The sequence below is a fragment of the Plectropomus leopardus genome, chromosome 6 (genome assembly GCF_008729295.1).
Source record: "Plectropomus leopardus isolate mb chromosome 6, YSFRI_Pleo_2.0, whole genome shotgun sequence".
NCBI classification, from domain to species: domain Eukaryota; kingdom Metazoa; phylum Chordata; class Actinopteri; order Perciformes; family Serranidae; genus Plectropomus; species Plectropomus leopardus.
In genome coordinates this window covers 16,443,385-16,469,601 of record NC_056468.1, presented here as the reverse complement: position 1 = coordinate 16,469,601, position 26,217 = coordinate 16,443,385, and the positions used below count along the sequence as shown (strand labels likewise).

Here is a 26,217-nt window from a genome sequence, read left to right as displayed (position 1 = left end):
AGCCACACACCACACATATTTATCACTTTAAGGAGATAATTGGGTGTGAAAACCTTGGAGACAGGGGATAACAAATGAACCAACGGAGTGGAATTACTTTCATAGCTTGTTTTGTAACCTTTCCAGGCTACAAATAAATTACACAAGTTGCATATTAACTGACACTTTTTCCACTATCAATGTCTACCCATGACATTTGAACATTACATGTTTGAATGTTATTTAAAGAAAACCTACAACACATCATTATTTACTGCATAGATGTACATGATTTGCATTATAAAGAATCTCTATGTAAATGTGTTGGTTATTTTATTGGGCTGATGAAAACTGTACATGTTCATGTTACTGTTTTTATGCTTATACAACATACACTTAGTGTGTTTGCAAAAGCTTAGCAAAGGATTTCCTCCTCATCACTGTTGGGGTTGGGGAGGAATAAATTCTTAGCATGCACTGTGATTTTTTCTTAATAGTTATATCTCAATGCAGAACACTCGATGATCAGAAATTTAAAACCTAATTCCTAACATTATGATTGCTTGTAAATTGTATTGAGATTGGGCTGTACGTTCCTTCCTTACAGTTACACAAGTTAACTTGTGGGTCATGTTTACTTTCAAAGCTACACTTTTAATGGAGTTTTGTAAGGATGGCTAAATGTTTATAACCGCTGATGGATATAATCTGACCAGCACTCGTTTGCTTAAATGCCAATGTATGAAAGCATTTTGGCTTCTCTGCAGTCTCTTCTTTTGTTACTATTTTTTGCACAAATAAAAGATAATGGTAGTACATTCTGCTGTTTATTTTAATGTTGGGTCATAACAAATATGTTTTTTAAAAATAGATAGAAGTAACCCAGTGCAGAGAAATAAATCATAATAAAAATTTAAGAAATGTATGCATCAAGATGCATGGATAATTGTTTCATAATTGCATCAAAGCCCAGAAATAGAATCAAATCGTGAGGTGCCTGAAGAATGGAGAAAAAGTGGAAATAGTGGGATGCAACAGCCAAAAGTGGAGTTACATAGCACTGCAGTTACCAGAGAACTCTCTCCAAATTGGGAGGCAACAAAAAGGGTCTAAAAATAAAGTAAAACAAAGATGTGAGCTGCAGCTATGTGGAACACATCTGATACCATTATGAACCTGTTCTCTTTGTTCCACTTATGAACCACTCTCCCACTTACATACACCACACAGAAACCTATACAGGGGGGCAATGGTCATAAGTCGTGCCTAAAATGCTTATTTGGGTCAGGGACAGAAGAAGAAAATGTCTTGTTATAAAAGAAAACAACAGCAGAGCATGTATAATGTGAAGTGCTTTTGGTTATAAATCTCTCTGTAGTGAAGTGTCGGCACAGCACTATCTTAGGGGTCATTGAAACCAACCACTCTACTGTAGCTTAACTAAAGAGACTATTTTGTTTAATCTTGTGTACAAAGCTTTAAGAGGCAACAGACCAAAGCAAACTCAATTCTCTTGTTGAGTTCTCTTGTTGTTTCTTGTTTCTTCTGCTTTGCCACATGGATTTAAAGGCTTATAAGGGTGTGAGAAAACATGCTTAAAGTTCCTCAGGAGAGTGTAATTTGAGACCTGTGGTCTGTTCAACTTACTTTGAATAAAAACCATTGTCAAGCTGTTAATTCCAGCGCATAGCCAAAAATTAATTTATTATTATTATATATTTTATTAATATATCTTTCATGTCAACAGAATATACATCTGTTAAATAAATCAATGAAGATAAAACTCCAATATTACAAATTAAATTATCAGGAAAACGTTCTACTTATTTCAGCTACACATAATAAATTGAGAAGTGGATATTTGTAGAATGATACATTTTGCACATCACAAAAGTAATGAAAAGTTTGAATAAAGAGTCACTCACCCTTTTTACATAAAAATCGCGCTATAAGGCAGCTACAAAATATCCTCATTACACTTCTGCATTTTTACACATAACCAAACGATGGTGGCATCATGTTGCTTCAGTGTGTGATTTCAGACAGGATGCCGGCATTGCTTCCCCGAATTTCCGACATTTACAGCCGCTGTTTTTCTTCTTTGAGGTAGCCAAAGAACAGTTGCTTTTTAAATCACTTGCGGTGGGTCCCACACAAAACATGCAGTCAAAACGTCACATCCACCCTGTCCACAATCCTGTCCTGCCAGCTATCCCTCTTACATAGACACTGTTTCAGTGCTGTTACTACCTCACTTACCTGCTCAAAGGTGAGACAACTCTGTCCCCCCATTTCCGCAATTGCGCCAGAATGGCGAGGTGGCACAACAGCACAGTCCCTCCTTGAACAGGCAGTATAAAAAAAGCTATTGTGTCTAACCTATTGTCATTTAGTCTCAATGCAATACTTCTCTGCAGTCAAAGGAGGATTAACAATGCCTCAATATCCACAGTACAACATGCTCAAATTAAGAGCTCAAACTTGGTCTCAGATCAGTGTTACTGTTAGTATGTCATAATTGTGGACCCACATTTATTTATGGCCTCACAATGTTGTCATCAGAGTACTCATATTCTCTCAGCAGTTTGGTTTTTCTGTACTTCACTTCTTGTCAGTGGAGATACCGCTGGAACCTGTTCAGTGCTACACACAACATGAGATGTGATTCAGAACTCTCATCGTGATCCAGCAAAGTGAATCCTCGCTAGGTTGTTTGCTGACTGCACTGCAGTTGAGAGATGTGAGATGAAGAGATGCAATCACACCATACCAATCATTTTTATTTCTTTATCTGAGGAATGTTTACCATAATCCACCAAAAAACTCGACACAGTCTTGGAACGCTATTTGCCAGGAAATTTGCAGTGCATGTGTTGCATTAACAGGGACACTGTGAAATTGAAAAGTAGCTACTGTCTCTCTGGCAGTTTCTCTTTGCTATGTGGACATGTTAATGTGCATAATTAACTAATCAGCTTATGCCAGCTGGAACACTTGGCAGCTCAGTCTGACAGCTTCAGCTCCTTTCTTGAAAACATCTTGAAAGATTCTGGTTTGGTCTCCCTCTGTGTAATTTTATCTCCTGCCAGGCCAGAAAAACTTTAGCTTGGACAGTCCCCAGACACGTCCAGGTCTTGTGTTTTTGTTAAGGTTTAACTGTGTTTCTTGGCACCAGTCTGTATTTAATCTACTGAAAACAATGTTCCCCACTTGATGATCAAAAGATTGCCATTTAAACAATTCATTACATGATTGAGTTGTGTATTTTTCTAACTGACATGACAACTACTTGGAACAACGTGTCTGTATAATCCCTAATGCTGTCAATGTTTTGTTAAGATGAAATATTTAGTAATGTAGAATTTCATGTCACCATTAATATTTTTAAAGGAAACTATAAAAGCCCACAACCTATAATGCATGTTTAACCATATACTGTATATAAAGATGGATGGCGTGTAAATTTACGTATCCTTGGATAGCAAAGGAATTGCCTTACTCTGCCTCTGATTCACTTACCCTGACATTCTTACCCTAACCCCAGCCAATCCCACTCCTCTGGCCTAAATCTTACCAAAGCACCCAATGAAGGCAACAACTACTAGAAAACCATAGGCACAGTAGGGAAGGTCAGTACTTCATGATCCTAGGCTTTGCAAACTCCCAGATGGCATGACAGCTACCCCAAAATTAAGCCAAAACATCTCCATCACCCCCTGGTGGTTGGCTGCAGTATAGGCCATCAAAACCACCCCTCTGCTTGGGATTGGGTGGGACGTCTGTATGGGCGCGAGTCAATCCCACGGCTCCACCTTCATGGCTCCAAATGACATCATCAGCGCAAGATGGCAACACCCAAATCTAGGACATTTTGGCTTTGCTTTTGTACAGTGGGAGGAAGTCAAGAAATGTCGTCCATCTATATATATGGTTTTGGTAAACAACTATTACTACCAAAAATAGAAACACCAAAAAAATCTAATTATTGATTGGATCAACTGGATGTACATTTATGTATTGTTAAAAGACTAGAATACCAGTTCTCTAAATAATATCAAATCCTTATTTGATTAAGTATTCAGAGTAATAAAGGAGACAAACAAACCACTGTTTGCTACTGAAATGAGATCCTGTCAAGTCCTATGCATCAATAAATCTAGTTTGATATTTGATGTCTGTAAAGAGTTGTCCCGCTGCTTCAGCTGCACACCAGAGCAGTTGTCTTGATTAATAGGAATACTTAATTTGTCATTAGGGTTGATTAATTCCATTAATCTGTTAGGTTTAAAGTCATTCAGTAATGTCACTGAAATCAATTAGTTGCCATGGCAACCAGTATAAAGAAGACATTGACTGTGGGAGTTTAACAAATGCATATAAGATGATCACTAAATATAAAAAAAAGTGGTCAGCTCCAACAGCTGTATCGGTATAAATGTGAAACAGCACTTAACCGTATATACTGTAAGTCTTAATGTCTGATTTTCAAAAGCCAGATATTGTAGACAGTGCATTGTGTGTGCAGAAATGGTCCTTGACAGTGGAAGCCATTGATTTTCTCACTGCGTCTGTATAGCATCTCCCCTCTTCTGCCAGCACAGCATGTAATATGAGACCACAAGTTTTCCTTTACCCACAGCAATCAATTTTGCTTAGCCGAGCTCCCTGGCCTGGATGGGGCCTGCCTAAGTACCTGTCTCCTCCGACACACAGGCCTGCATACCCTCACCCTGGGCAAAAAGCTTTCAGCGTAATAAAAAACATATCTGACTCAAGACCAGGCCAATCTAACAACGGCCAGACAAGTCAGCGTGACTACAGAGCGCTAACTGTGTCACTGCCAGGGAGGTGGTATGCATGGAGCGAGTGCAGCAGAAAGGCCAAGAAATCAAAGAAATCACTCTGATCTTCAATTCCCTGAGAAGATGATCCACATCACAATACCTTCTGTGCTATCAGTTTTACAGCTTGAAGTAAGATGTGGTGTCTAGCAAAGAACATTTACTGCCTTTTATCATAAAAGAACAAAAAAAAAATCCAATATATGAGGCCATACGTAAGGGCATACTGGCCATGATTGAGTCTGATTGATATGTATCTTAAACTCCTTGGGCCTCCATCAATCTCACATATTGTTAAGCAGAAAGACCGAGGTGTAAATGTTCACTCAGAGACATGTCTTGTCCCTTTCAGGAGACATTTTCAGCCATCAGTTACTGTAATGAAAACAAATGGATTGGCTGTTTTCATAGAGATAGAAAAGCTGGGCTGCAGCCAAAGATAACAGGGCTAAACTCTTCCAACAGAGGCAGTGTGGGTGTTGGATTCAAAAGGACTGGTGTGAAGAAAAAAAAAAAAGAAATGACTACCTATGACTGTTTCTAAGAATAATACAGAGAGCGAGCTAATAGAGGGAGGATTTTAAGATGTAATTTCCTCCACAACTCACACTGTACACATCAATGAAGTCTTTCCCTATGAAATATAATTGAATCCATTGGCATGCATTACCATGTGTGCACCATCAATTACTATGCCAGGGAGGTAAGAGCTAATCCTTCAGCAGGGTGAAAACCAGCTATCTGCAAGGAGCGGGCTGTCTGTTCATTTCCCTGCTAATATATTGACTGAATGTCTACAGTAGTTAGAACAGATAACACATTTAGCTACAGATATCATCTTACCTGTAGCCATTGCGACTGGTCACTGTGTCCAGCTGTCCAAGCATTGACCTTGCCCTGTTTGTCCAAACGAGCCTTTCCAGGCTCCCAAGTGAACATGTCCATGTTGAGCGTCCTGAAGATGCTGGAGGCCGTGACCTGGTAGTCTTGGATATGGCCTGACTTCATTCCTAGTGGTTCGGAGCAGCCTGGCAACAACAAAACAAACTGTTCAAACCGTCCTGACTGGGTGACAAATGCAGCACGACACAACTTGCATACTGCAATGGTTTTCAGATCATTTCATGATTACTACACAGTGGTGGAAGAAGTATTCAGATCTGTTACTTAAGTAAAACTACTAATACCACACTGTGAAAATACTCTGTTACAAGTAAAGGTCCTGCATTGAAAGTGGAACTTACGTAAAAGTAAGTATAATTAGGAAAATATACTTAAAGTATTAAAGGTAAGAGTACCCAATGCTGACAAATCTTACAAAAAACACACATCCAAAAATTCATTTAAAAATGTAGTGGAGTAAAAGTATATTGTAGCATAAAAAGAATTAACTCAAGTAAAGTACAAGTACCTCAAATTAATACTTAAGTACAGTACTTGAGTAAATGTACTTACCACTGTTGATATGTATGGATGAAACATGCTCACCTGTTAGCTCACAACCAAGCAGCTCCATGCGTAAGGTGCAATGCCTCCTGCAGACTTGTGGGTAAATGCGCACGTACTGGGCCTCTATGGGAGGGGTGAAGGAGTTGGCCGATGGAGCGTTGTTATCGACGTTTCCTCTGAAAATCTGTTGCAGGGGGATGAAATAACAGCAGATGGGGGTGGGGAGGATGGTGAAGCAGATCAGTTTTTGCCCTAATGTAGCAGTCTATCCGGCGCTGTCTCTAGTGTCTACTCCACACTCAACAAATTGCTGTCATTCAAGGTCAATGAGCTAGAATTACAGGGAAAAATAGACAATTTCTCGCACCATTTGAGCCCGTAATTCATAAGAACAGTGGTGTGTTTTAAATTACTGCTCCAATTATATCGCTATACCTTCTGGAGAGTTTTTATCCAAATGACCTGAGATAATCTGACAGAAACTCTCTGATTTAAATGACTGATGTACTGCATGTGTGAGGCGCAGAGAGAGAGGGCAACAGAGAGAAAGAGAGAGCGAGAGAGAGCAGTGTGTTCTCATGCGATACGGGAAATGGGAGCTGTCACTGGGTGGCAACAGGTCAATGTGAGCAAAAATTCCCAACTTCTATCAGGTCAGGGATTAGGGCGTGTAACTACCTCAAACACACTGACAGGTCCGGCCATGCAGGTCGCTATCCCAGTCCGCTCATCACACGGTTACAATTTCCACCTCAAAAAATACTGTATGCACTTAATCATGCACATTCTTGCTTTCTGTCTACTCAATTCTGACAGACAACTACACGCTTAAATAGACAACAAACACAACTGACATCACAGAATATTCGAGTCCACACTCATTGTTCCATGTCATAAATCTGAAAACAAGTTTGGAAGTCGGGGTCATTCGGAGCTTGGCCAAATGGAGGACAGCCGTGGTTTGCTGTCAGGAATGATAGAATGCTGTGTGGCCTATTTGGTGGCTGTTCATCCCCAAATAGTATAAAAATTCAATCTAGAAGTCATAAAAGTGGAGGGGGGTAAGGGGCAGCAAGATGGGCCCGGTGTGTGCGAGCTAATTAAAAAGCCATCTCATCATGTCCTCCACCCTGCCCTTGACTGAGTGCACTGTCTCCAGTTGCCGTGTGTGCATGTGTGTGAGTGTGGGCATGTGTGTATCTTTTTCTGTGTATTATAGAGGGTAAGAGGAAAGAGTGGAGAGATGACAAAGGGTGTGTATGCGTTGTGTTTGTGTGCTCACATGTGTGTACTCACCATATCATCATCTTTGCCCTTGACTTTGTATGTTCTCCAGGTCTTCCCATCATCACTGTAGGCTACTTTGTAAGACTTGACGTACTCTGGGCTGCCAATACGCTTTGCACCCTGGGTAATTAGACCTGTGACCCTCATCCTCCTCTGCAGGTTTATCTGTGAATTCACAAAAAAAAGGCAAAATCAAGAAATGATAGCTTTATTTCCAGGCAGTTTGAATGTGTGCATCTGTGTGCGTGCACGAGCAATGTGCGCATGCAAGTCATGAGAATCAAGTCACCCTCTTGTATCTCTTCTGTCAGGGCCATCCATCTTATTCAGAAAGTCTGTGATCAAATGGAACATTTAATCAATCCTCACGCTCCAGATCCAGTCTGTCAACCCTGTGCAGACTGTCAATATGGTGCCAATGTAAAGAGGCTTTGAGAGCCAAGAGGAAAATAGAGAGCTAAGAAAGAGGAAAGTGATGAATGTTTCCATAGATCCTGCTTAGCGCGCACAAAGCAGGATCATTGTTATCTAAGCACGTTAGACGTGTTACACACCAGTTTAAGGTCTGCTTTGCCGCTGACAGGACATGTCAATAGTCCATTTTAGCAACAGTGCACCAATTACACATGTTATCCTCTCTCAAGTTAGTTTGGTGTGTGTGTGTGTGTGTGTGTGTGTATTTTAATTTATGTTTTTAGTGTTTACATGCAAGTGTAGCACATCACTCCATATTCATGATGCTACATCTACAGTTTTCAGGTGAAAAACAGAATAATATGGTTTATAAGCATGCACAGATACAGCTTTAATGGTGCTTTTATTTCATTATGTGTTTAAACTAGTGTCCATCACACTGTGTGGTCAAAACTGAAACCAGTACAAGCTGCACATCACTAAAAACCACAACATGATGGCTCCTGAAGGATTCCTCCATACAGCACCAGCATCTCTTCCTCAGTTCATTCTATTGGTCATCTATTGTATACCAGGGTTGCAGTTTTTGTAAGAAATGTCATAGATCAGAGATGATACATGTCGAACAAGCTGCAACCTCTGGGTTTAAAAAGGAGGCCAACACAGAAATGCCAAAAACTGCTTTGAATGGCCACTTGAGGCTGGCTCAAAAACAGGGTAATATAACCCCATGTTCAAATGTCAAATTTTACAGCAGAAATAAACATATTTAATGGGACTGTCCCTTAAAAGTCAGAGATTCGAATCATCAGTCAGAGACTCTCAGTTGACTAAGAGTGCTTCTAATTGAGCAGTTGTTTTTGTTTTCATTTTGTTTGTTTGTTTTTTTACTAGTCAGCATGCTGTGCAATGTACTTGTGGAGACAATTTGTTCCCCAGATTTTCCTGCAGAGTGAGAGCTCTTGACTTTCATGCTTCTCTTTGGAGCTGCAGACATGCAGACAGCAGCACAGAGGAGGATAGAGGAGAAACCTTGTGTTTGAAAGTGGTGAATTTACAGCTCACAGCAACTTCAGATGATACAGTCTCTGGCTATGTTTAATATCTAGTGTCGGCAAAAAAATGTTGTTGCACATTTACGACCTGTTGTTATTGCCGTTAGCTTGTTTACTAACTGGCCTAAATGCAGCTGTCGCACAGAAAATTGTATGGAGTCTGTAGACTTTAAAACTTTGTTTATAAAACAAAACAATTGTCGATTCTGAGTTGAGTAAAGCCGGGGGCAAAAATGTTTTTGGTCTTTATAGCTTATTTTCTTGGTAATGACAATTAACAGGCAGGAGTTTTTTTTGTTTTTATACCTCATCCATTTAAAATCTAATTAAGGCTTAAATGTATGCATAATTAAAGGCGGGGCTGCTTTGAGCGACACCCCATCTGTATTCTATAGCCCTATTCTCATGGGACTAGTATTACCTGGGGACCTCTGGCATTTTGTAAAAACTGTGTCGGTCTATGATCTTAATCCCTTGTGAATCAGCCATGTCAGCAACTTGTCAAGTAAAAATTCCAAATTACCCACCATAATTCACAATGCACTGAGGTTGTGTGATAATATTAGTCCTATGTAAATCGGCATCTCTGTTATTTGGGGGCGTATTTCGGTTTTCTCCATGCAGTGCTTCTGCCTCTTTCCTAGTCTAGAATTACAGACACTGCATTGGTGATTATAAATTGAAGTTTTGACAGCATTTTGGGTGTAGGAGGCTCATCTTGTTACACAGCATTGAGACCTGTTTGCAGAAAAAGCAAACTAAAATCCATCAGAAGAGGAAATACAAAGATGATGAGATGGGTAAAATGTGAAAATATTTGGAAAAACTGGCTCTGTTTGTTTAAGCCACATAAAAAAGGTTAACAAAGTTTGTCACTGCTAGCAATAGTAGTATTTCTGTGTTGTGTAGAGGGGAGCTACAAATGACATCATTGAGGAAATCTGAGTAAAATACAACATTTGCTTTCTGATGCTCGTGCGCCACATGAAAAACAGACATTGGGGTGGGGGTTAATACTAGTCCTACTACTAGTCCTGTACAAATAGGGTTTTGATTCTTATCCACCCCTTGCTCTTTCACAGCTCCACCAGATTTGGTCACTTCTGGCTCCAAAAATGCAAAATAGCAAAAGCCAAAATGTCAAACTTGAGGCTTAAAAACAGGAGTTCACCTACCAATCAGTGGCATCATGTTGGCTACATCCATCCTTTTATACTGTCTATGATTTTGAAACATTCTTGTTTGATTGGCAGACGTCTCAGCCTATCACACTCAAGTAGTGATGGTTGTTGCTTCCTCATCTTCTCTACCCATGTCTTTGCCAAAAACAGAGACCTGCCTTTAATTACAGGATGGCAGAAAGCCTCATAGACCTACAGTATGAGAGATGCTACACATGACAGATGCATGTTTTTGGATAGTCTATGTCTTAAACCCCTCACAGCTGTCTGTTACAAAACTGGCTCACTCACCCTGTAATTCTGGTGAGAAGTCTCTGGAGTGATTTTGTTATTTTTTTTTTATAAAAGTTGATGACAGCTGACGACAGCTCACTTCACTGTGACAACATGAAGAAGCCTGTGGTTACACACAAACTGCACTCACAGGCACACACAGGCACGCACACAGCCCACCATTTTTTTTTTAAAGTGGATATTAATATTGATACAAAAAGTAGGGCAGGATAACACAGGGCAATTTCAATACCATAATACTGTAACAAACTCGTGATAGTCTGTGACAAATGAGATAAAGTAAATAAACGGCGATGACAATTATTCATTAATCATTTTGGCACTGTGTTCACAACAAGCTGCTTCATTTTCAGGAACCCCCCCCACACACACACACACAGACACTTTGGCTTGTCTCGCTCAGCTACTGACAAAATATAAAAACACAGCTGTCTAGTCTTCCATAGTTGCAGAACAGAAGGGCAGCAATAATACAGTACTGAGTGAGTGTTAAGCAAAGGACCATTAACCTGAAATGGCCAAACCTAAGGAAAGAAATGCAGACTAAAACAGAATTTAAATTAGTCCTATGAATTGAACAAGTATGGCTCAAGGTTGCACTTATTCTTACCATTTCTTTTTTAAGATTATGCCTTCTAGGCAACAAAGTCCATAACTTAATGCAGTGTTGCAAACAAACAAGACTATTTTTCAGTTTAATGCTTGTGAAATTGAAGTCAGTTTCTATTTAAGAACATGAGCCATTTTAAAGCCGATCCATGAGTAATGGAAGTCTAACTTCACTGACAATGACTCCACATTCAGGATGGTATTCTGGGGGCTTGAGCTCATTTTCCGGTGCAGGAATGTTGGCATTACTATGAAATAAGGCAATTTACAAGTAAAATATTTGAGAGTAAAAGCTCGAAAAGATAGTGTGAGCTCACTAAGTTATACACTCCTTTTCTGTTAATGAAAAAAAAAACCTCTAAGCTGTGTCTCCTGAGGACATTGGATATTAGAGTACTGGCTCTTACGGATCCAGTACAAGAAAAGAACTGTTTATGTTCACCAACTTTGTCTGAACTGTCAAAAACTAATGGAATAATGTCGAATAATTTTACTGCAGCATTGATTTCCTTTCAAATTTATATTATTAGAGACTCAATAATACATATTTTTCTACATACTTAAAATAAGGTATCAAGTTAGTTATACATAAGGACCCCTCTTAGAGCCTAAGAGCTGCACTGATCCACTCTTTCTCATGCACAGCATTACTTGGCTCTTCTCAGTTTCCTCCATAGAGATAGATACTTCTTGCACTAATTAGAAGCCTTGTCACTAAAAGGTCACCGGAGGGGTAATTGGGGTGATCCTTCACATTTTTAATGACCACTCAAAAACATACGTGCATCATCCCGGCGCTAATAGTGATGCATTTATTTGTTTGAGTTAGGCTTCATTGGAAAACTTCCTCCATGAACAGACCTTTCTCTACAGACCTATGTGTCAGGTGGTAAGAAAACACTTCAATGTAAGAGACAGTTAACATATCCTTATCAAATTACAAATATTACACGAACAAAAGACAGATTAACAATACCTGTCCGACCCCCCCAAAAATGTGTTTCTTTAATAAACCATCTTCCTGTAACTATTTCACAAATTTGCCATCATTTTTAAATGCACTGAGCAGTTGAACTCTAATTTTGATAAAATGTACATGGATGAAAGTGAAGCATAATGTGATGCAATTACACTTACATACTCATTACTTATTGGTCATGGCACAGAACCACTTCAGTCTTACACAGTCCATTGTTATTACGAGTACTGTGATTAAGACATTTTGCAAAAGTCAGCATGATTGTCTACCACTATGTTTATTTTGGTATAGTGTCTTCTTGAAATTACATTTTTACACTTATTATAATTAGGTTGCAATGAGAACATAATGGTTGCCTGGATTATACCCAGAGACAACATTTCATTGAGTTAAATGGGAATTAAGCACACTTTAAAAATTCATATATTTTATTCCAATGGTCAGTCCCCCCAAAAAATGTTAGTTACCATAAACAACTCTGTTCCAAATCCAAAAAGTGCTAAAACTAAAATGTGTGATGTCTTAGGGTATTAAGTCTGGAGATGATCCATAGACTTGGTCAAGATTTTATAAATGGCCACTGTCCAGCAGCGTTCATGTGGATGCACAAGGTGTCTTTTGGCATCATACACTTATGCTGAACGCACCGACAAAGCTGAGGTATTTGACAGGTTGGGAATGAGACTGGGCTGCAAAATCAGGGTCAGGGTTAACCCATTCACTGTCCAGACTTTAAACCCTATGACATCACAAGTTTGAGACATACTTCTCTAGTTCTGACTTTGAGAGAGAGTGGCTCATGTTCATAAATATTGGCTGAACTTTCCTATGGGCCATAGAAATAACACTGGAATTTTTTATTTAGGTGATGTTCCCCTTTAATGAAATACCACAAATTCGTATGCACTGCGCTGGTTGTGGAGGGAGCTGGTCAGGGTGGATGGCGGACATACAGAATGCAGGACTGTAACACCAAAATTCCACATTGGCATCCAGACTCAAGTCTTTAGGCAACAAAAGCATTTTGGATACAGTAAGGGAAAGATGCAGGTTAAATGTTGATAAAAAAAAAAATTACAGTCACTATAAGTGGATAGTGTATTGCAACATTGCCTATCTTGGTGGCAAAAAAATTAAATACATTGTCAACAGCTGTGTATAGTAGGTTAATAATCAACATTTCATCATCATGTTTCTAAAAGAAAGGGCTTATATTTAGATGCAGATTTTTATCAAGGTACGAAGCAAAAATGTCCTTGCTGAAAAATTTAAAAAATACAGAATTGTGTGTCCATTGTACTGTCTAAGTTTATGCAACAGAGCTACAAGGAACACTCAAAAAGACAAAGTTTAAAATGAACTCTTACCCTCTCACCATTTCACCCTTCCTCAGTTTCCATAAAACAAACAGTATCTTGTGCTCTGGGTAAAATGCATGAGCCTCCAAAGAAAAGAACTTCTACATCAAACATTTTCTGTTCTTTAACTTTTTTTTTTGGAGCACAAAGAAAGCACCACTTGTTTGCATGGTGAGATTTAACCTGTTTTCGCTCTGAAAAACATTCACATGCTGTGAGAAAATATTCAGTAACCATCTGCAATATCCTAGAACTGATTATGTCCTGTAGCAGTCATTCACAGTCTACCTCCAGGAAACACTATTATGAAGAATCCTCTATGTTTGAGGAAATGTTTTTCGACAGCAGGTTGGCATCCTATTGGTTTCCACTTACCCTTTGAGATCAAAGGTCAAGTATAGTTTGACTGAGGAATGTATTTATCAGGTTTGAGTGTCAGTGAACAAAGACAGGATGCATTAATGTGCAGAGAATCTGGGTTTTAACGTTATAATAACTTTTATCTTCTGTATTGCTGGACTTCTCTTAATCAATATTTCATTGAAATACAAGGGACCATCTCATAATTACCTAATATCATCGCTGCACGGCACTACATCTACATTATCACATCTTTTTGCCATTTCTTGTACATTTCTATCAGTTTTGTATTACTGTGTAGTCTTGAGACTTTAATCAATTATGCAATCTTTGTTTTTATTTTTTATTTGTTCTGTATTATTATTGTTTTTAATGCAGGGGATGTATCCTTTTAACTATTTTTGGTTTCCTCTACTGCACAGTGGTCAAACTTTTTTAATTCTTACTGTCTTTTCTAAACACATGTTTGTGCAAATAAATTAAGATAACAATATTTTTGTTCTTAGGATTTATGTTTTTTGTCTACATTTAGAGCCCAATACAATAGTAAATCCATGTATGGAGCAAATTTGAGCAGTGAATCTAACAACTATGGCCGAAATTATTAGTTGATGGATAGATTAGTTCACCAATTTAAAAATCAATTGGTAACTAGTTTAATATTCAATCAATAATTTCAGTAATTTTTCAAGCAAAACTGACGAAACATCTTTGAAAAGAAAACTTCAAGGCTCTTGAAAATTTAGGCAGGCATTTTTCACTATTTTCTGACATTTTAAAGACAGAAAGGTTGACTAATTATTCAAGAAAATGATCAACAGTAAAATCAATGATAAAAAAAATCATTAGTTGAGATCCTGTAATGATTAGTTGTGACCGTGACTGAAATGTCAATTCTTCCTTTTAAATTCTATAGTTCTGTAGTACTGCTGTGAGGGTGTACTTATGTTTTATGAGAACCTGAAGGGCCTCTGCTAAATAATGAGGAACAGCATCAAATAACTCTTTTATACTTTCCATTAAATTCTCTCCAGAGCTCATTCAGACTTACTTATATATGCAAAAACACATTTAGCTGCAGCTACAGTGGTGAAAATGTAACTCACTATACAGTGGCAAGTTCTAGTGCTTGTGTAATGCCAAGACCACTAACAATTACCAAACATAATCATACCAAGCAAAACCTCACACCCACACGCATACAAAAAGGTCAGGAGCAAATAAAGTGAGAAAATATCCTCTGATGATTACACACTGAGATCAAAACTGTTCAGGGAATTTCAGCAGCATTGTAACAATTACACTGTCCTGCGTCCTTGAAGCTACCAAAGAGCCCTGTGGCACTGTTGTATAAAAAATGCATGTAAGCATGCACGTGCACGTGCACGTGCGCGCGCGCGCACACACACACACACACACACACACACACACACACACACATTTAAAGAGGCTCTTTTTCTATAACACTTGCAGACATTAGGTATGTACTCTAATTAAAAAACATCCCCCTCCTTTTGGTTGATTTATAAGATGTTTAGTGTGTGAGGTACTTCAACCTCATGGTCTGTATATAGCGTCCAACCACAGCAACACACCAATGAAGATGATAAACCACAGAATTAAAAACAGCTAAACTATTTGATGCAAGATGGAGGAGAAAAGAGAAAACAGGTATAACACAAAAATAAAAAGGCAGAAGAACAAAGAGGGGAGAGGGAAGGGAAGCAGAGAGGAAAGAAAAGAAGGGGGAAAGAGAAGAAAGAAACACATATTCTACGATGTCCCCTGAACCAAACCAATTCTTCAAAAACGATTATTATTTTGTTTAATTTGCAATTAACTGCAGTTTAATCCCATGTTTTCAATTCCATTATTTTGCAACACAAAACAGTTTTGTCCATATTGACATAAAGCAATTCTTACCAGATTATCTTGATTACAAATCAAATGACAGCAAAAGCCTGCAAGGGACTGGCAAAAAGTGTGCATGTCTATATATACATTTTAAGATAGTGTTGACTCATTGTACAAGTGGCCACTCAACCAATATCCCTCCAAGAGCACAAGGCAAAAATAATCCAGACAGTGTCACAACCCCACAGTAATAGGCTGTGATATGCAATCACTGTGCTTGGTCATAGAGGCATTGCAAATATTTAGAGGATCTGAAATGGCCTGCACAAAAAAGCCAGCACTGAGATGTTGAGGCAGAACCAGGAATAGGCCGCCCCACCAACCACCTGTCAGTACCTGAGAAGAGGCGGTGACAACTGTTAGACAGCTGTTAGAGAGTGATGAATTACTCATAGCAGACATCTGTTTCTAGCTCTGAGTGCTGCAATAAGTTTTAGTGGGAAATTTGATAAGAGTTCGGTCCAAACGTGCCAAAAATACAGAGTAACACTATTTATTCCACGGTGTATGTATCTAAAAGCTGTATTCAGGTACTAACGATTGCAATCATGCTGAGACTAAAGAATACAGAGAGGCATTTGTTAGGGTCAGATGTCAGCCACATAACAGACTGCAGAGCAGAATGTTTCAGTAACAAAGTTTTTATATTGGAATAAAAACAGAAAATCTTCCCAGACAGACAGTAAGAGTCTAAGCAAATTACATAAACATATCGGCGCATGCCAGAATATGCACTCCGACTGACTGTGATCTGCATCAAAATATTATGTCATTTACCGTTAAGCTCCCATCAAATTATGTATAGATCCTCTTATTCTTCACAAGTGATTTGGATTGTTTCATTCTTCCAGCGCAGCCTGGTGAGGTTCTGTTTTGCTGATATTGGTGAGACCAGCAGCATATTTCCCTTGAGTGTTCAAATGCAATTTTATGTGTGAGCTAGTCCTGGTGAGGCTGTGGCAAACTGATATTCTCACAGTACAGTAGATGTGTGAACAGCTGCACACTCGACACACGAGCCAACGGTAACACAAACAAAAACATATACGGTGAATGCATGCTTCGTCTGCACTCCTATGATGTATTATTCAATGTATGTTGGCTCTGCAATTGATTTGCAAGAGCTGACACCGGCTGGCATCAAGAGACACAGACTGCACCAGAGAAAACCTTACAAATAGCCACACAAATCTGATCCCGATCCTGATAGGGACGTCATCTGTCAGTATAACCTGTTTCACATGACATGCAAGTGCAGTCACGCCACATCACTGTGCACTCCAAAAGCACACTGCCGACTCCTTAACATAATCCCAAAACACTGACATGACTGTACATCTCTGTACTCACGTCCCAATTATCCAGGCCCTCTACAGAAATACACAATGCCTACAGCATCCCGCGCAACATCCCACGTGGCATCATTAAAGTCAAACAAACTGCCTGAATGTTTTATGTCCCGCTCTCCTCAGCCTTTCCATGTGCCAGGCTCCTTTTCTCTCACTCATGTCGGCTGTTTCTTTGACACTCTGGTGCTCCCTCTCTCTTTTTTCCTTTTTTAAAAAATCAATTTTTTGCCCTGTGTTACTATTCTCTTGTTGTTAGGTACAGCTTCACGTTCTCCATCACGCTGTTGTATGTTTTTCTATTATATTTTGTTCACGGTTCACTGTCTGAGTATCATGCATCTGGTAACAGCACACTTCATAGGTTTCTTTCGGCATTTCTGTCAAGGCAGAAGTGACTCAAGAGTAAAAGAAATGTAACAAAACTGAAAACAACATTATTTATATCACAGTTAATAAAGTAGCTATGTGATTTATTACTTTCACTTTCTTTGTATATTTCCACCTTGATTACGATGCATTCAGACTGGACTGGAGTTGAGGAGACATTAATCGTAAAATAGTTATACATCATCTAACAGTTGTTCTATATGCTACAGCCTTTTCAGCACAGGGTCAGGATGTACGACTATTTGCTCAACATAAATTAATACAACCAGTGCTACATATAAAGGGAATACCCATCTTGCTTTGCTCAGGGTCCAATTTTGCAAAATGACAGGAGGCCAGTGGGCCAGTTGCAACAGCCCCAAATTAGGCTTGGTATACACAGGGGTGTTATTGGATTTGAGGAAATTCAAGTTCCTTACCTGAAACTTTTTTTCTGCACTTTTTATGCACCCTGATACTGTATTTGCATGCAAGCACAACAAAAAAATAAAAATAAAATTCCCAGTTTGAATCAATTTATTTTCACTGTGAATAAGAAAACCCTAAACCTAACCCCCCTATTTGCAGCGTCATTACTATCATTTAAAGCTTTAAACCGTGGTGCACAAAAGACAGCCAATCAGAGCTGAGAAGTCTCTAACGTAGCTGTTAATCAACTCTGTTACAGTGTTGCCTATTTCTCACCTAAAATGGCTTCAAACACATATTTTTGTGTACTGTTTAACTGTAAAATGAGAAGGTTTGCGACCCAATTGGCATGTTTGAAATACTCCGAATAAAAAGCACATGCCAACCCAGATGAAAAACTCTATCATTTAAAAGCTAAACAGTTCACTAAAATGTGTCTTTTAAAGTTTTTAAAAGACATGCTCCAGTTGGTGCTTCATATTCCACAATTTATTTTTCAGTTAAAAGCTCAATAGTGCACTAAAATATATTTCTGAAAACATTGAGGTTAGACATATGCAATGCAATAACAAGCTTAATTCATATTTGATAAAGTTTGGCAGTTTGACTGCAGTTCAGGAACCCTGATCGACATGTTTAAAAGCTACGTTAGAGACTCCTTGACTCAGATTTTATTTTTGTCCACATAAATTAAGGCCATTAGAGGTGCTACAAGGCAAAAGAGTAGGCACAGAATTATGTTTTTTTCATATATTAACTGTCTCATTTACTGCTACAGCAAGAATGATAAAAAATACAATCTACAGTATTACATTTTGCCTAATGCAATGGCACTTACAACTATAGGTTCCTAGCCTCAAAATTCATTGATAGTACAGTTCTGGAGGGATTTTTCTATATTATAATATGCAAAATCACAAAATCCACTGAATCGATCTGTCTGCTGTGTGTGATTCTTTCTTTCTTTCTGTCAATAAGCACTGACTTATGACACAGCACGAAGGCTGACTTTATAAAAGCCGCAGTACAAGGAGAATTGTATCAATACTTTTCTGCTTTTCATTTCACAACACACAGGGCATGGATGAAGGCCCCTCGGTGGTCATAGAACCATTTTACACAAGGACAAAAAGAGGGACTGAATTGCTGTTATTTTTCATGGATAACAGCAAAATCACTGTTGTGTAAAATTATACACCAAATCTCTCTCTCTCTTGACAGCGCAATGATTTGCAGATCAGAATTTGCAAAGGACATAACAAAAAGAGAGCAATGAATGCACAGAATAATTACAACACTGTGCACCACACTTTTGTTGCACGGGAACTTCTATTAACAAACTCACTCGATGACACAGATTACAGGAGGGCCAAAACTGTAAGCATGTCAAGACTAATCATCAAAACAAGAGCAGGCACTGTAACTGTTAGCACATCATCACCACAGATGCAACAGCTATAGCTGAAAGCAGTGATGCCCTTTCACATAGTTCCTCACACATGACTACACCTGCATCTGTTCTTTTTTAAGCTCACACTTTTTATTGCGCTTTATTTCCACTGAGTGAGACATCACTTTTACAGTACCAGTCATTAACACGAAAGTTAACATTTGTATTTTGACATTTTATTCTAACCATCAACCACAAACAATAGTCATACCAGAATTTAAGTCTAACATTTGAAAGCCCCAACAAACAAGAGAATAAAGCGTATCTATAATTTAGACTGTCTTCATTGATTCGTGTCTGGCCCTAGCCCGGCTTTGCGTGTGTCCTGCCCTCTGACTGTGCTTTACCTGGATCCACGGCCATCTGTCATTTTCGGCAGCAGTCCAGGCATTGACCAGGCCCTTCTTGTTGAGGCGTGCAAAGTACGGGTACCACTTCTGCAAGCCGAAAAGAGCACGGTGGGTGGAAGAGGCTGTTATCTGTTGGTTGGAGATTATACCGCCCTCCATGCCTAGTGGTCCAGAGCATCCTGAGTGAAGAGAGGTAGAAAGAGACAGATGAGCTTTTTCATGTAATTTCAGCACTCGAAAACATGCAACTCAGCCTCTGCAATGCATATGGATTTCTAAAAATACCACAAAGACCACGTTCTGTAATGTCAGTGATTTTGTATTCCACATCCTGTTTCATTTTTCTCCTCTATGTCTCCACATCTGAGTCAATAGCCTTGTTTATCTCAGAGACAAAAACCTCAGTCTCCTTGCCTGTGCAGGATCAGGCATCATCATTAAAACTGCAACTTCTCCTTCGCTCTCTGTAGTTGCATCTTTAGATGACCTCTTATTCACAGTTTGTCTTAGAGGTTGTCATAAATTTGTCCATCATGAATCTTTTCTCTCTTACAATAAATGTTACTTCGAGTCATCAAAATGAAATTCCTTAATATTTACATTGTGGCAAAATCTTTTTGAGTCACTGCAGTCAACAAGTGGTCTCGTCTCTGCCTTCACTATCCACATCCAAATGAAAGGTTTCTCCTTCATCTCTTCCATCAGTAAGGGAGCCCTAAGGCTTCTACCTGAGGAGCTACGGCCACTTATGGGCAGCATCATCCCTAAAGTCAACAAGGTTTGTAACAGCTTTAAACATCAGGCTGCAGTTAAATGTAGGGAGGCATGACAGCAATATTTTCATACAGACTCACTGTTCTTTCTTCTTTGTTGTCCCTTTTAATCCTAATTGGTATGCCCATGCACATTAAGAGCATTTTGATAGACATACCTGTGGTGAAAGGGGTACTGGCAATTTTATTAAATAGACTACTTCTTTGTGTTTCCATTATTGAAAAAGCCTTTTGGAAAATTAAATAATAATAGAAAACATGGGAAAAATAAAAGACAATACAGGAACAGATGGAAAGGGGTATGTTTCCATATGGCATGCCAGATAAATGTAAGAAGTACCGCAATACACCATTTTATTGCATACAACTGAAAGTCTAAAAAATGTTGACTCTACACTCCAGATATTCAAAATTGTGCGTTTAAAGAAAAAACATCTGCTTTTCGAACAACGCTCAGCTCAGGATGTATTGAAATCAGATGGGTTATGCATACAAATCATATAGATAGCCTTTAATCATAAGATAACTCATCAGAAGAAGCCTGTGGAAAGGATCATAATTGAAGACTCAGGTGTGCCAAGAAAACAACCTAAACAGTTCAACTGGGGTGAAATTGTTGTTCCAAACAGCTGTAGTGTATCGCCATCAAAAGTGAAAGCGTTATTTTTTTCTCTATTACATATGCAACTTAGATCAACTTATTCACTTAAAAGTAGCTCAGAAACTGGTCCCCCCCCCCATGCTGTGCTGTGCGATTTGTAAGAAAACTAAACAGCTGAGAGGTGACATAAAGTCGGTTTGGATTCTGCTAAACATCATTACATTTCTTCCAGCCCACAGCGCCTCCTAAACATAAACAGCATCACAGCTGTAAGATGTACTGTGCTAGTTGTGACAGATGCTTAAGTTTTAATTAGTCTCTAAGTCATGCATTTAGTTGACACAAATGCAGGATTCATAACTGGGATAATAATAAGCATGATTTGCAATTATATGAATACTGTGTATGCAAAATATAACACATCTAAGTGAAGAACAGCTAGAACAAGTCTAAAGGACAGGGGTTTACTGGATTTTTCCACGTCCTGTTTGATAGCAAAACAGTGCATCCTGCACTGAAAAACTACCTGAAGTTGCAGTTTTGAGCATCTAATTCTCCATTATAGTTAAAAAGTCACAAAGTTGTACATAAAACTCAAGTGTGTTGCAAAATGAAATTGATTTCCCAGTGCCTTGCTTATTATGTGACAGCAGTAAACAAATACATGTGACAGTTGGAGGTGGCAGTGTGTGCATTTCTCACTTTTATTTTGCTCTTCAAATTTATTTTCTAATTGGAATGATGGTTTAGTGTTACAGAGAAGAAAGGAGTGTTTCTGATGCTGTATTTAATTTTACTGATACACAATTGCATGCAGTTTATGATGGAAATGATGTGGGAGTTATTCCTCCTACTCTGTTCCTGGTGTTTATCTCTAATGACAACAGGGATAAAAGTGATTAGAGTAATAAAAGAGGACACGCAGAATTTATTCTTCTCCTTCTTGTGAACAGTGGTGGATGTGATTAAAATTTAATCCACTCATTTGATTTCTACTGTTAGCATGGCTGTGGTCACAGATGATTAAATAGCTGTGTTTAAGAGCCTAAAAACCACAAGTGTTGGGAAAGCTGAGGGATCTTGGATGTGTCCCAAAAGAATGAGGACATATCAAGCGTAGAGTTCAGCCAGAGGCACTGCTGGCTCATGCTGGCTGAAATCTAAGTGTCCGTGTAAACCAGCCTTCAGGGGAAGCCTGGAGCTGTGGTCACCCGAAGGCTGTGATGCCTTCACAGTTTAAACAAAACACCTTGGCATTTTCAAAGCCAGCGCTGACACACAGACAGATGAGGCATACACACATACCAGCAGACAATGAAACTGGCAGCGTTGGTAGCAGTGAGAAGACTTTCACCACAGAAGAAAGCCAAGAGAAGAATGAAACAATAAAATAACAACCCTAGCAGGACTTCTCCAGCTGCTAAAACAGCGGGGCTCTAGGCAACAGGGAGGCAGGGAGACAGTGAGTAATGTCTGAGGACAGTCCAGGGGGATCGACTGGAGGCTGGGTGGGAGCAAAGAGTATATGTGTGTGTGTTTGTACTGACAGAGATGTGTTTATATATTCCACTATGGTAAATCACTCTTGCTTCACTAGTTCTTCCTTGTGTGTGACTCATAGCTTCCAGACTGATGAGAGGACGGCGTAGGTGGATGTGGTGGCCTACTGCTGAAGAGAAGAGGACCTTCTGATTTTCAAATGGGTGAACTTAATTTGGTCCTTTTCGTTCTTTCCTTAGAAAGAACAAACACTTTTCAAATAATGACATGTTAAACCAATTCACATACAACTCAAGGCTCAGACAGATTGGGGGGCCTTTACAATATTTTTTTTTTTACCAAACACTTAGATATCTTGATCGCAACAATATTGACTGGGTTGACTATTGGGGCTTTTTACAAAATGCTTCAATGAGATTTGTGGTTAAAGGTAAATAATATAACCGCTAGAGGAGTCTGAAAATCACATCACTTTACTGCAGCTTTTAAAACCAGGAATAGACAACAATTCTAGATTATATCTAGTCTAAAATCAAGATATTAGTATAATAACATTGCCCAGCCCTAATTACAGTTGCTTTTTAGCAGTTTAACAATGATGACTAGATCCTCCCTTTTCTCATTTAATAAAAAAAGAAGGAGCTTCGAATTGTGACGTGATGTCTGTTCCCATGGCGTGATTACTCAGTGCCTTTGTCTGCAGTGCAAAAGCTCCGAAAATCAATCTTGTTCTGAAGAAAAATGTTGACACTGTTAGCCATTTAATATTCCGGTTCTGTCTGAAAGAACTTTTGAGAAAAACAACTGTCTGAAAATATATTAACGTGCAAATGAAATGCATGAAAGAAACACCCCCTTGGTGTACAGGCATTAAGGGGTGTTAACTGCGTTGAGGTTGATATGTCCTGACCAATTATATAGAATTTGGACTAGAGGGTGCAAATCAATAATAAGAGCAAGAAAACATTGTTCATGAATCCTGACTTGCAATTTGTTGGGGACCCTGTGGATTTACACATGCTATTTGGGCAAACAGGCTACATGGCATACCACCCTGATTCAACCCTTGAAAGTGAAATGCAATCTATTTTTCCTCATTACCACCCAGTGTTAGGGCTGAGGTGCGATGTTGCATCACCAAAGCATCATATTTGTCTAGATGTTGTACCTCTTGGGCAGCTCTCTTGTAAGGTATTCTATGTGGATGTTTGTGGCAAGACACTGTTGCAAAGTCGCAGTCCCTCTCACCTTGCGGCAATGAAGGGCCACTTTTAACGAGCTGCCTGCCAGTCGTCCGTCAGAGCAGCAGAGGCAGCCAGCCCTCGGGCCTTGGCCTGCTGGCCCCTGAGCATACATCAGCCCTGCGACAGCACACATCACTAACACAACCACTACCATGATGTGACAGCTGAATCCATCTCCCACAAGCCCTACCTACAGCCTAAACAAATTAGAGCCCCACCGAAATTAATGCCAGCACACCAATACTAATGAGCATGCAGCAGCAAAGGGGGATGTGGAAAAGAATAATAAATACACAAAGAAGACATCAGCAATACAATAAACGTTCTACGAGTGAAAAAATGATAGTGAAAGAAATGCACCTGCATGTATTATATGTGGTTGAGGTTGTGATGTATGAGCGTGTGCAGGTATGCATTTATAATGTCCATTGCATCAAGTGATATTTTAGAAAATAAAATATACTTGACAATAATAAAATAAATAAAAACAAACAAACAAACAAAAAAACATTCATCCACTTTTTAATACAAAATTATAGCCTGGCTAATAAAGAATTTTGAGGCTGATGCTGATTGTGATTTTTGAGTTTGTAAATTGGCAGTGATATAATTTCTTTACACAGCCCATAACACAAATAAATATTTTTGATAAGGTTCCTACCAGAAATGTATGGCCAGGATATTTAACAGTTGAAAAATACAGTTGTCTCTGCTCTAGTGGACAAACTATAGAATGGAGACATTGTTTCCAAACATATCTTTTGGCATTTCTGTACCAAAACACTAAAAATAAATATCGTAGGGCTGCTGTGTAGTTTATTGAAATGGAATCATAATGAAAATTGGCCGGATATTGTTTTAAAAATGACTACACCAGTACCCTTAAAACTAAGCGATACTGTTACCAATAGAATACTGCATTCAAATAATGTTTATGGAGTGGCATGTAGTATAGCGATACTTTTGAAGGTTTTGTCAGCATGCTGAACTGTAAACTTCATCAAATACACCATGTTCAATATTACGATATGACTGTATGGGTTGCAGCTGCTGCTGCGGGAGTGTGAGCTTTGCTATATCAGTTGTGAGACCCTGCCAGCACACACAGCAACAGGACTAACTGCTAGCATCACACAATTTATGTTACCTAATGGTTATTGACAGGTTTAATTAGAGTCGTGCTGTTTCGGTGTCAAACTGAGTTTGCTGCGACCGTTGTTCAAAGCAATCACAGCAAAAAAGATCAAATGCAGATATCTTTTGGCTGGAGACTTTACCATGCTACTTGGTGCTGGGTGATAGTGTGAAGTATCAAATGCCAAAACCCAGCTCTAGTCTGCAGCATATTAAATAAATAGTGCAACCATGTGCAACAATAAATGGAGTTTGTTTACAACATTCCTGTCACAACCCGCGATCCTTCCATTTGGATTTAACTAAGATGTTGCTGCATTCCTAATTCTTAGTGAAATATTTGGGGACTAAATTATGTAATAGTTGTTTCTGTTTTTAATTCATTAAACATTTCCTGTACATAATGATGTTTCACAACACTTGTGATGGAAATGCAAATAAAGTTAAAAGAAACAGATCAGCCATCGACAAGCTCTTAAATGAACTTATGTCAAAGGGTCATGAAAACGTAGGCTATTTGCAGTAAATGGCCAGAGCTTCCAGCTTACTGCAGTGTATTTGACACAAGGCTACTGGGTTTTATTTGACATCACAGGATGGAAGAAAGTTGAAGCAAACCTTGGTGTTCTGAAATCGATTTAGCTTCTGTTTAAGGCAGATGGTTCTACAATCATCACAGCAGATGATTTTGAAAAATGGAGCCGTAGAGTTTCCTCATCTTGCCTCAATAATGGGTCTTTAGCCAACCATTTAACCCATATTAGTGTCTGAAAGCATGAATGTCTCTGGACAAACACAGCAGTAACAATCCCAAATTTGCTTCAACAGAAAGACTGAGGCAATATATGTGCCAAGTGTTATCTCACTGTATTTTATGCCTTCTTGTATATTTTACTGGGATTCATGTTGGCAAGTGACAGATATTATTCTTCTTCTCTCTTCTCGCTTTCCATTGGATCATGGGAATCAATACTGAAGGCACTGTAATTATTTCAGTAAAATCGGATAATCACCAAACAGACAGACAATGGCCAAGAGCTCACTGCTGCCATCACATTATATTCACACGCTCATTTCTGGTATAGCCAGGAAATGTACAGCAGTTTAATCTCCAGCAGCCAATGTGTGTGCGGGACTTGCCCACACACACAATGTGGGTTGAAGGAACAAGTCAGAGGAGATGACGAGTCCTTGCATAAAAGTAGATTCTAGGCGCCGTTCTCTATGCATGCTATATTCATTGGAGACCCCACTGACTGTTCTTCTTATGATAAGGCTGTGACATTTCCACAAATTTATAT

At 38.9% G+C, this 26,217-nt stretch overlaps 1 protein-coding gene across 3 annotated transcripts in view; it reads right to left on the bottom strand.

Moving 5' to 3' along the window:
- edil3a (EGF-like repeats and discoidin I-like domains 3a) overlaps nucleotides 1-26,217 on the bottom strand; it is a 131,602-nt gene that overhangs the window by 33,977 nt on the left and 71,408 nt on the right. For all 3 annotated transcript variants that reach the window (XM_042488581.1, XM_042488582.1, XM_042488583.1), the window contains 4 exons: nucleotides 19,662-19,843; nucleotides 7,566-7,721; nucleotides 6,309-6,453; nucleotides 5,664-5,848 (listed from right to left, as the gene is read on the bottom strand). In XM_042488581.1, coding sequence (XP_042344515.1) covers nucleotides 5,664-5,848; nucleotides 6,309-6,453; nucleotides 7,566-7,721; nucleotides 19,662-19,843 — 668 coding nt within the window. The remainder of the gene's footprint in view (nucleotides 1-5,663; nucleotides 5,849-6,308; nucleotides 6,454-7,565; nucleotides 7,722-19,661; nucleotides 19,844-26,217) is intronic.